The sequence below is a fragment of the Acipenser ruthenus genome, chromosome 14 (genome assembly GCF_902713425.1).
Source record: "Acipenser ruthenus chromosome 14, fAciRut3.2 maternal haplotype, whole genome shotgun sequence".
Lineage (NCBI taxonomy): Eukaryota > Metazoa > Chordata > Actinopteri > Acipenseriformes > Acipenseridae > Acipenser > Acipenser ruthenus.
Genome location: NC_081202.1, coordinates 37,303,901 through 37,316,313, shown reverse-complemented (window position 1 = coordinate 37,316,313; position 12,413 = coordinate 37,303,901). Strand labels below are relative to the sequence as shown.

The window sequence follows — 12,413 nt, the reverse complement described above, 5'->3', positions numbered from 1 at the left end:
ATCATGCCAGCGCATTCGTGGAAGGTGTTAATGGACATTCTTGATTTATTTTAGTTAGGTGTGAGAATCTGGAACTTTGCTGATTTAAGGTAAATACACTATCAAATAGGGACTGGCTGCTGGCCAGGTTTTTACAAGCGTTGATTACTTTAAGTAAAAACACATTGGTGCAAGGTGACTCGATGAATTAACGCAGTTATCATTGGGTTCCGTGCAGTAATTTAAGGGAGGCGGAGGGCGAGGGGTAATATAATTATCTGGAAAAGTACGAGTTTGCATACAAACTGAAGGGAAAGTATTCAGACAATTTCCACGACATGTCCTTATAATAACAGTTAAGCCTGTGTCAAAGAGTAGAGTCATTGCTGCAGCTTTTCAAATCGTAACATAATGCTGTGCCCTGTAGAGAAACAATGCATTTGATTACAGCAATGTATATCCCCTTCGGTCACAATTTTTTTATTTTAAATGTTTGGAGTTTGAGAAATCACCCTGCCAAAATTTTGAAAAAACATGCATGCATTATAAAAAGATAGAAAACTTAACATGGTACAATTGTGCACGCAGTGACTGTGTTCTTATGGAACAGTATATATACCGTAGATGTATATTAACATATTGCATGTGATGTAATTAGTGCCTCCTTTTGTGAGCAATAGGGAACTATAGTACAACCTATTCTACAGTAGTAAAATTCTTCTTTAAATCTGCCTTACCTGCTTTGAGCTTGTTTGGAGAATCCAAATTGGTGAGACTTACAGCCTTCCTCGTTTCAGACCATGTAACCTTTCAACTCTGTCAGCCCCACCTACTGTACTATCTCTGTCTATATGTGGTTTAGGTTTGGCTAGCTAGAGTTGAAAAGTCACATTATCTCATGATTTGAAAGGAATGGGGAAGTCTGTTCAGTTCCGGAACTTAGGATACTCCTGCAAACTCAAAGCAAGCTCCAAAGTCAAAGCAAACTCAACGCAAACTCAAAGCAAGCTCAAAGCAAGCTCAAAACAAACTCCAAACTCAAAGCAAGCTTGAAGCAAAGTCAAAGCAAGCTTGAAGCAAAGTCAAAGCAAGCTCAAAGCAAGCTTCAAACTCAAAGCAGGCTCAAAGAAAACTCAAAGCAGGCTCGAAGCAGGCTCAAAGCAAACTCAAAGCAAGCTCAAAACAAACTCCAAACTCAAAGCAAACTCAAAGCAAGCTCAAAACAAACTCCAAACTCAAAGCAAACTCAAAGCAAGCTCAAAGCAAGCTCAAAACAAACTCCAAACTCAAAGCAAACTCAAAGCAAGCTCAAAGCAAGCTCAAAACAAACTCCAAACTCAAAGCAAACTCAAAGCAAGCTCAAAGCAAGCTTCAAACTCAAAGCAGGCTCAAAGAAAACTCAAAGCAAGCTGTCACAGATGGCTTTGTGTGGCGTGTGGGTGGTGACGTCAGGTTCTGGAAGCAGCAGTCAAAAAAAGGTATAGCGGGGCAAAACTGAAGCGCAACGGCGCTCAGCGCTTTATTAAATAATAAAGCAAAAGATTTAAACAAAAATACCAACAAAAGGGCACAAGGGCCTAACAAACAAACACTAAAACAAGTAGTATGCTGGTTGTGAAACCAGCATACGAAGCAATTGTTTATTTATATTCTCCCACAGACTTACGTCTCTCCTCTGTCACTCTCCGCCTTCTGAGCCGAGAGTGGGTCCTTTTATATTCGTGGCTGGAGCCTTAATTACCTATTAATAAATTATCTTATTAAGGCTCCAGCCACATTCCCATGAGAGTTATAGGGAAGGGGGTTTAACCCCATCCCCACGACTACACATTACAAAACCGGCTCTCTCGCCGGTCTCAAACAGCAAATAATAAAAGACGGACGGTGCTCGACCTCCCGCACATAAACACAATAGTAATAATAAACAAATACATACATAAATATTAAAATACACACAAGTGGTGGGCACACTGCCACAAAGCTCAAAGCAAACTCAAAGCAAGCGCAAAGCAAACTCAAATCAAAACTCAAATCAAAACTCAAATCAAACTCAAATCAAAACTCAAAGCAAACTCAAAGCAAGCTCAAAGCAAACTCAAAGCAAACTCAAAGCAAGCTCAAAGCAAACTCAAATCAAAACTCAAAGCAAGGTAATGGCTTTTTTAAAAATCCAACATGGCAGCAACTGAAGCCAGAATCAATCAGAACTGCAAACAAAATGGGCTACGTAATAATGCAATTAACACTGCGTCTAAAGTAAAACTAATTATTAAAAAAAAAAAAAAAAAAGTTTCTTCTATAGTTTTACTTTAAAATTCCAATGAATGTTTGATGTTATGGATCCTTATTAGTAATACCTTTGCTTGTGAGTTGATCTCTCTCCCGGCTTGCCCCCTCAGGAGAAGAGCAGTATCGGAGCACCAGCTTTTGCATGACAAGGGCCGGTCGTTCCAGGAGCTGCAGAGGCGGATCTGGCTGCAGAACCTTCTCGATGAAGTGCACACTGCAGAGATCCGGGAGCTGCCCAGCCGTACCACCAACCCCAAGCCAGCGGGCAGCACCAAGAACTATCCCATAGGCCTGGGGGTGGAGGAGGAGGGCACCTACCTGCCACAGGAGACCAACAAATCACAGATCTACAAGGACCAGCCCATTAAAGCCAATGGCAAGAAGAAGAAGGGCCGGTCGGGGAAACGCCGGGAAAACGACAAAAAGAAAAGGAGAGCACGCTCAATAAGTCTCTGGGAGCCTGGCAGTGGATACAACCTGGAATGGGCCCCATACTTCAGCCTGGGAGAGCTCCTACACTAGGGGGAAACCTCTGATAAAGGTAAGCTGCTAACTATGGCCAGAAAATGAATGTTTAGTAAAGGTTGTAATTGGCAGGTTTGGGTGAAAGACATTGAATGTACATCATTGTGCAGTCAAACTTTTCCAATATATTTCCTTCTAAAGGTACATGAGTATAGAGCAGTCCACCCTTCCATGTCAGTCCCACCTATTTAGGTATTTAGACTGGTTTCACAGACCCTGATTAGTACTAACCATACCTAAAATAACATTAGGTGCTGTAGTCCAAGATGAGTGCTAATCAGGGTCTGTGAAACCAGCCTTTTTACTGTTTTTTTACTCCAGTTTACTTTAGAAAGAGTGTTAAAAAGACATTACATTATCTACTCTGTAGTTTGGTGTTTAGTTTTGTATAAAATAACATGTTTCACTTCTTTAAAGGGGATCATTTATCCCCTCTGAATGTTTCAGGGAGAGGTGCACACCCTTAGATAACAAATGCAAAACTGTAATATTATGACTTTTAATAATCCAGTAAAACGCTTGAATAAAAAAAAACCTTTAGAATAAGTGCTGGGCTGTCACCCTGCTTTACTGAAATGGGGGACCGGTATGCTTGCCTTGCATTGCCAAGCTGCTATGTTTTACAGTGGAATGATTCTCATTTACATCATTATAACCATCTGCAAGAAGTTGTTGTATTCCACGAATCCTCACAGCCCAAAATTTGAATGTCTTTAAAACAAGGACGAGAATCCTGCAGCAGCCTTGCCCAGTGTCCTAATTTAAAACAAGGACGAGAATCCTGCAGCAGCCTTGCCCAGTGTCCTAATTTAAAACAAGGATGAGAATCCTGCAGCGGCCTTGCTCAGTGTCCAAATTTAAATGAAGGACGAGAATCCTGCAGCAGCCTTGTCCAGTGTCCCAATTTAAATGAAGGACGAGAATCCTGCCGCGGCCTTGCCCAGTGTCCTAATTTAAAACAAGGGCGTGAATCCTGCAGCGGCCTTGCTCAGTGTCCTTAAAACAAGGACGAGAATCCTGCAGCGGCCTTGCTTAGTGTCCTTAAAACAAGGACAAGAATCCTGCAGCGGCCTTGTCCAGTGTCCTAATTTAAAACAAGGATGAGAATCCTGCAGCGGCCTTGCTCAGTGTCCTTAAAACAAGGACAAGAATCCTGCAGCGGCCTTGCTTAGTGTCCTAATTTGAATCAGATATGGAGGCACAGTATTGTTTCAGACGTTTGAATAAATTCAAATGTAGTAAACAGTTTTAATACTGTCATACAGGACCAGACTATAACTCTTGGGATATTACATATAGTAAGCACTGCATGCACATATTTTAAAGTATAGGCCTATATAAAGAAATATGTGTGTGGCGATTCTCATCTAACTAGCTGTGTTTTTATTTATTTATTTATTTTACTTTGACTTATTCAGTTTTTTACCAACTTTTTGAACAGCTTTAGTTTTACAACAGCACCATCTTCTGGGACAAAACTGTATTAGCTCCATGTAAGTCATAAGAATATATTTTGAGATCCAACATAAACAAAGGCTATGATTCAAACCCAATTTCAATCCTAAAACCTCAGGAATTGATTTCATTGGTAAAGTTTTTCAGCTTGTTGTTGCGTGTAATTTGTTTAAACACTGGTGCTCTCCCCCCAGCCCAAATACTGTATCAATGAAAATGGGCAGAATCATAATACATGTATGTGGGCCAGTATGACTGAAAATGTGTTTGAATCACACTTCAATACAGATTTAAATTCCAATAGAATGCACTTGCAACTGTACTGCCACACTATACACTAAAACCCCAAACTGAAAGTTTAACAGCAATTTTAGTCACCCCTTACAGAAATCTGCATGGCAAAAGTGTAACAAAGTATATTAAACCAATCCATGGGCGTGGGTTAAACCATGCCAACCAATGCACACTGGTTTCATTCTAGTGGACAATAGTAGCAGCTAAGATGGTAGAGTAGTGCCACCTGGGTCTTATTTTCATATTTGAACCTGCATAAATATCATGTACAATACACACTGGTAATCCATGGCATCACAATAGTAATAGTAATAGTATGAGGACATTGTGCTGCTGTATCCGCACTACTGTGCAATATGTGTTATTTTAAATGAATGGTTCTGTTAGAGGTATTTAAGGTAATACATTAGAAATCCACACTGGTAGTTTTTGTTTGGTGCTGGGACCTAGAATGCCTCCATGTAAGTGTAGTCCAAAAAAACTACCATATATGTTTTATAATGAAACAGCCTTAACTGGGCTGAATTCCAGTGTTATTTTTCTTTTAAAAGTGCACCATGGAAACGGACAAGGGTCTATACAATTTGCAGTGGCTAAAATCAAAATATTTACCATGGACGTTGTTTCACCTTTAATGAAACTACCATAAGGTATATTTGCAGAAATTAAGTTGTCTATTGTCACATGCTTATTTTTTTTCATGGTTATTGAATCATTGTGCAATTGTGCTTATTTTAAGTAAAATGTTCCTGCTTTGCATCAGTTTTTGAATATGAATGCCACCTTTAAAGTATCATGTTTAAATATTAATCACATCATAATTATAAACAATATACTGGAGACTGAAATTGTTTAAAGGCGGTGCTCACGTTAAAAACTTTTTAAGCAAAGAAGAAAAATGACCTTAAAATGAGCAAATGGTCCACCAACAGATTTTATACACATGGTACTAAAGTTAAAACTACTTCCAGAGGAAGTAGTTTGATCATCACTTGTTGACAAATTCCCATCTATAACCCTTGTCCTTTGCACAGTAAATTTGCCCATACTAACATTTTAAATGACTGTCTGACAGATAATCAGGGTTTAAATTAATATATTTTACTGTATAAGATATTTGTTTGGAAAATACCAGAGTAAAAAATATATTGCATCTTTTTTTTTTGTTTTCTTTTTAGGTATTTGAGGATATTTCGTTGGGACACCTCAAAAAACCTGTTGCAGTCTTCTGTAATAGTGAGCATATGTAAAGTATTAGGGAAAATATTTATTGTCTGTACATATTTGAAACGCATCAGAATATTAATAATATTAATTATAATATTAATAAAAAGTTTTGCATTGCTCCGTGGAGCTGCAGATTTTTGTCTTTTTTGTGAATACTTTTCTTCTGTTTTTTTTGCCATAACTAAGCCGATTATTAATGTCAGATTTGCCATATTTATTTTGTTTGAATGGTGTATTTATTTTGTTAATGTATCATGGTGCTGCTGACCTATATTTTTGTAACATAATGCACTTTAGATATATATATCAAGTACTTTTGTTAATTGAACTTATAATAAAGTGTTCTCTTTTTGTGGTTGACTGATGAATATGAAAATAGTATTATCTGATCCTTCCTTTCTCTGTCTCTCTCCATTTTCTCTAACAACTTTACAGAAAAACATATTCTGATGTACAATAAATTGTAGTTTTTAGTGTTTTTTTGTTTTTTTTATGTGTTTAATTATCAGTGTTGAGGAGTAACATTTTGTAATAATTGTAAGTCGTCCTGGATAAGGGTGTCTGCTAAGAAATAAATAATAATAATAATAATAATAATAATAATAATAATAATAATAATAATAATAATAATAATAACACATAACATGTAACTCATGTAATTTGATTACATTTTTCAATGACTTGTAATGGTTCCTTTCTCAGAAATTAAATGTGGTAACGCATTAGATTTTATGTGAAAAAATAACTTGTAACATTGAGTTACATTTAAAAAACAGGACTACAACTAATGTATAACATGGGACTCAGAAAGCGCTGCAGCAGTGTTAGCCAAACCTTACATGTTACATGAACAAGCTTTTCATATCACCTTGCTAAAAAATGGCGACATAGGAGGGAACAAGTGAGTTTGATAGCTTGTTCTTCAAATAATATTTCAAGCTGCAGCCTGAACAAAGCTGAAAAAGTAAAAGGTCTGTAAAGTGTAAACTGTGCCTGAGAAGTAACTATTTATAACTGTAACTGATTACAATTTGATCAAAGTAATAAGTTAACGTAACTAGTTACCATTTTGTTCATGTAACCTGTAACTGTAAGGAATTTTTTTTTTAAAGTAACTTCCCTACACTCAGTTACCAAGTGCTTCACATTCATATTTGTTTTAAACAGTGCATTGACATAGTGATGCAACATATTGGGCTCTAGTCACAACACTTGAACTCATGAGTTATTTAAAGAATGTTTTTTATTAATAATACAGTATTAATGTTCTGGACTTTTTGTGGTTTCATTAACAACAGTTTCATGGAAATCAAACTTTATTTTTATTCATAAAAACAGACTTTGTGAAACATTATTATTATTTATTATTATTATTTATTTCTTAGCAGACGCCCTTATCCAGGGCGACTTACAATTGTTACAACATATCACATTTTACAGATATCACATTATTTTTACATACAATTACCCATTTATACAGTTGGGTTTTTATTGGAGCAATCTAGGTAAAGTACCTTGCTCAAGGGTACAGCAGCAGTGTCCCCCACTGGGGATTGAACCCACAACCCTCCGGTCAAGAGTCCAGAGCCCTAACCACTACTCCACACTGCTGCCCCAAAACATTCTTTTAACAACTCCTGTGTTAAAGCTCTGTGAAGAGCCAGTTGCTTCAAACATACAGTACACGTTATTTTCACAAAACGTTAGGTACTGTTTTCAGCAATGTTTATTTAAGCCCATTTGGATTAATTCAATCAACTTTGCAGATCAACCCTTTCAACTGTTATAGACAGGTTTTATTATCATTTTTCATTATAAACACTCCTAATAAATCGACAGATATTACACATTTGTTTTGTAAGTGATGTGAGAGTGTTTAGAACTGGCCACAAAAAAATATTTTGAATGGTGCTAAAGCAAGTGGGATAGCTGTGACGATACCCTAGAGTTCCCCTACAATTCAGCCCTGGATACGTATTCAGGATAGTTTCCACCATCCTTTAGTCTAACTTGGCTGGAGCTACGGAGTGTATCTGCATACCAAAAGATGCAAACTAATCACAAGAAATAATAATTTCAGATTCATCAAACAGACTATATTGAAAGCTTTGTTTCTGAAATACTTCTAATCTATATATTGTATTGGTTACATGAGAATGGATGGAGTAAAGTAAGGCAACAGCGTATACGGGGAAAGACAGATAATGTATATGGGAATATGTGAAGGGTGATAAACGTATGTATGTCATAATAAATGATATACGTTGGTGTAAATTGTATATTGTTAAACACTGTTGCAGACTCCTCATTATCTGTTTGTGCTGTCCTGGCCGTCCATGGTAACCTACACTGACAGTGGTATGGCAGGTGTACATATTTTCGCTTAAATGTCTACCAGCTTTGAAAGTTAATGGCACAGTTTACACACGTATTGTCCTTTTAACTAAGGCCAGGCTTCAGGACATTATGGATATTTCCATTAAACAACCAAAAAAAAATGTACGGAAAAACAAGCCTATCGCCTCATTGACTCCCTGTCTTGATTGCAGTTTATTGAGTGCATGTCCGGTCTTATTATGCACCAAAGAGCTGCAGAGAGGTCGTTAACAAAGGCAGGTAAAAGCCGTTTTATCAGTCAGATGTGTACTCTGCAAATCAAACGCGTAACCATGGTAGCAGACACGTTGCTAAAAGTATATAACTCTCTCTGTGCCAAAAAGAACCTCTATTTGGAACTGTGTAAAGAAGCAGTGTAGCCTGCGACTCTCAGGCTGTAATGCTGAATAATGCTTTAGGTATTGCATGGAAAGGCATGATACCCCACAACCTCCTATTATCTCCCGTTAACGTTAGTATTCCACATTCCACACGCAATACCCTGGTGGCTAGCAGCTGTACCTTTTGTTTAGAAGTGACTTCAATAAATCAAAACTGCATTTTTGAGAATTATTTGAATTCCTGACGCTGACATATATTATGAGTTACAGGATGCAAAAGTCGTGAAAATCCGCCATTCGCTATTTGTTTGTCCTCTTCAACAAGGACAACAAGAGCAATATTTGTTTGACTCTTTGATTGCCTATCTCTCTTGATAGATCAACTGAAAACTGAGGCAGCTGTGGCAAAAGCCTACATTTCTGATAAGGTTTGGTCAATCCTTTTCTCTTACTTGTTTTACAATACTTAGGGGTTGATGTATTAAGATGGGCCAGTCGCAGCGCAAACATACCACAATTTGCATTTTCGTTACGACAGTTTGCAAAGTGCACATTTTGTCGTATGTACTAAGAAAAAATACGTTAATGAAGACAGCCGCAATATACTCATTTAAATATTATTTGTGTCATCTTAGCGGCACATGTGTGCAGTCTATTGCTCCCAACACACTGGGAAAACCAGAAATGTCGGAGAAATTTGTTTTCATGGCTTGTAAGTACACCCTGACTTTAGTGAAAATGAGGTACTTGGGTGTCCGTCTCAAATACATTGAGCACAACTGGCAACACACAAGAAAAATGGGACTGGGAAATGGCAGCAACAATTGCAACTGTTTAAAACATGCTTTCAAAAGTTCTTAACAAATGGTTGCAATTGTAAGTGTCGCAATTGCCCGCAGCTTTAGTACATCTCATTACAATATTTTTGATTCCTCATTTGCACTATATCTACCCTGTTTCTGTGAATTTCTGCAGGAACGCTCAGAATTACATATTTAAGGCTAAAGCGCAAATACGATACAAAAAACGATTGCGACAGACTCAACACTTTAGTACATCTACCCCTAAATGTTTTGCAATAGTTTGTCCCTGCTTTACTGTGCTTTCATTATTGCTTTTACCATAGGTATAGCACTATAAATGTTCCAGAGGGTACGGCCTATTTGCTGTCCTCCTTTGAGATAAATACAGTCCTGCAATTTCAGCTCAGAAAGCAGTTTGAGTTTGTAGACTTGGTTAAGAATGCTGGCGCTTTAATTTCAGTGGTGCATGAGTGATTTGAAATGATGCACTGTATTTACCTTTCTGATGCAATACTGTGCTAAAAGGAATCACTCATATAACCTATTGTAAAATTACAGGATACAGCCTTTAGCTCTGTGCATCTACAGAAGACTTCTATGATAATGAAGGGATGAGATGGTCTGGTTTTGAATCACAGGGAATTTTCAGCAGAAGCTCCTTACTGGTATTTAGTATGCTGTTTTTCTTTCTATTTTTATGAAAATTGTTTATTTATTTTTTGCAAATGTAGAAATGGAAACTGGACACCAGCTGAATATTTAGTAAGACTTGTATGGAAATGTAGCTGAGGCAGCTATTTTACCTTCAACTGGAATTATTTAACTGAAATAGATCTTACATTTAAAAAATAACACAAAGTGAGAGCACAGATACATAAAGCAAAGACCCATGATAACTGTAGTTTTTACACATAAATTATGAATACATTGGGGATTAAGTAATAGTTTGTTTTTATGATGTCAAACATCAAAGGGAGGTATAATAAAAGAGGATAAAAAAGAGTTAACATTGTGTTGCAAATTTTAATGTATTATTATTATTATTATTATTATTATTATTATTATTATTATTATTATTATTATTAGTGTGCATTTATGTGAAATCAGTATCAGAGACACAGAAACCACTTTGATCGGTGCCTGTAATTTCTTTCAGTTTTAAAGTGGACTATGTTTTCTTTTTTAGTATAGTTTAGTATAGTTTATTCTGCTCCCCCGGTGAATGTTAGGAATATTTAATATAAATCTATTGGACCATCACTGGGACAGTAAGACACAGTAAAGAGAAAAAAAAAACTACAGTGACCATGCAGAGCCTTGTCAATGACTACGGGCTCATATTCGCTTGTACCTGCGGTGTGATCTTGGGGATTGGGTTCTGCGCCAACCTTCTGGTGTTCCTGCTCTTCGCCAGATACAACTCCTTCCGCAAGAACCGCCTTGACTTGCTTCTGTTGAGCATGGCACTGGCAGACTTCCTTACCCTGCTGCTGGTGCCCTTCACGCTCCAGTCTGCCGTCAGCTACAGCTGGTCGCTGGGGAACACCTTCTGCAAGATCTACCAGTTCATCCTAGCCTTCTCCCTGGCGGCCAGCACCTATTCCCTTTGTGCCGTCTCCATCGCTAGGGCCATGATCATCATTAAACCCCATCGGCCCCCAGAGATGAACCTGGTCATTTTCATGCTGGTCCTGGTCTGGGCTTTGAGCTTCTTCATCAGTTTCCCCCTCCGGATCTTCGCCACCAAAGAGACAGCAGCCATCAAGAACTTCACCTACTGTCTGCCCACCATCCAGGAACACCACTACCAGGTGGTCTTGGGCCAGTTTATTCTCTATTATTTGTTGCCCATGCTGGTGATTGCCTTCAACTACATCCGGCTGGCTCTCTTCCTCCACAAGAGTCCCATGATGTCCCTGGCCAGCTCCAGGAACACCCGCAGAGCCTCCATCTTGATTTTCCTTGCTGCCGCCACCTTCTCAGTATGCTGGCTTCCAGGCTACGTGCTGGAGCTGTGCGTCTATCTAGGACTGTACCACCACAGACCAGCCTGGGACATGTTCTACTTCATCTGCACCGTCCTCCAGAATCTGCACCCTTGTGTAAACCCGGTGCTGTATGTCCTGCTGTCCAAGCGGTACCGGCACAAAAGGGTCAGATGCCTTCTGAACTGCAAAAAAACCAAAGTGCAGCCTCACATCATTAGCGTGACAGAGAGCTTGCAGACCAACTGAGCACACCAAAAAAGATTTACGGCCAGGCAGAATGTCTTCATTTGAGAATGTCTAGATATGTAATTTCCTATGTAAAAAGGGTTTGTTTTTTCTTTGAATCATTTTTTTGTTTTTGAAAATTGGACTCTTAAATGAAGGTATATGAACCTAAATCTCCAGCTGCAAATGCATTAATACTATTTTGTACCACACTACTTATTAAATTTGCTTCTGTTAAGCCTTTAGGTTAAGTATCTAACTCATGTATTGTACAAACCATGTATGTAAGTTCTATGATCAGAAGCATAACTACCGAGTGAATAGCTTTAATGTCTTCAGTTGTTAAAATCATTATTGAGATTTTTTTTAAAAATATAACCTGTGTGAAGAAGCCTTTTGTAGATGCTTCTAAAGCCTTTTGTAGTATGAAGAAAACATTGCATTGTCCTGGAAGCATTTGTGCATGTGCCTGTTAAATTCTCTGTGCTGTAAAAACATAACTGTTAGCAAGTATTAAGCAAGATTTTATGGAGTCAACTTATTAATGTAAATAATAACTTCTTTCCATCCTGACTTTCTGTATTAAAGCATGAGTTGTCCATCTCACCTTCTAATAATGTCCTGCCATTTTAGAATTGCTATATGTATCTAGTATATTTTTGTCTGTATTCTTTCCACTCAAATGATAACATAGTAAGCCCAATATATTATTATTATTATTATTATTATTATTATTATTATTATTATTATTATTATTATTTATTTCTTAGCAGACGCCCTTATCCAGGGCGACTTACAATTGTTACAAGATATCACATTATTTTTACATACAATTACCCATTTATACAGTTGGGTTTTTACTGGAGCAATCTAGGTAAAGTACCTTGCTCAAGGGTACAGCAGCAGTGTCC

General features: G+C 37.7%; 2 protein-coding genes across 3 annotated transcripts in view; both read left to right on the top strand.

The window, feature by feature from the left end:
• Positions 1–6,209, top strand: part of LOC117419400 (parathyroid hormone-related protein-like) — a 33,648-nt gene extending 27,439 nt beyond the window's left edge. Inside the window, exons 4-5 of one of the 2 annotated variants that reach the window (XM_034032121.3) lie at positions 2,379–2,809; positions 5,721–6,209. In XM_034032121.3, the coding sequence (XP_033888012.1) occupies positions 2,379–2,790 (412 nt within the window). In that variant the 3' untranslated portion in view covers positions 2,791–2,809; positions 5,721–6,209. The remainder of the gene's footprint in view (positions 1–2,378; positions 2,810–5,720) is intronic. The other variant, XM_034032120.2, reaches the window with a different exon arrangement.
• A 4,293-nt stretch (positions 6,210–10,502) lies between these two features.
• On the top strand, positions 10,503–12,019 carry LOC117420028 (galanin receptor 2b-like). The gene has a single exon (XM_034033527.3). The coding sequence runs from the start codon at positions 10,597–10,599 to the stop codon at positions 11,521–11,523; it is 927 nt and encodes a 308-aa protein (XP_033889418.1). The 5' UTR covers positions 10,503–10,596; the 3' UTR covers positions 11,524–12,019.
• Positions 12,020–12,413: the final 394 nt, after the last annotated feature.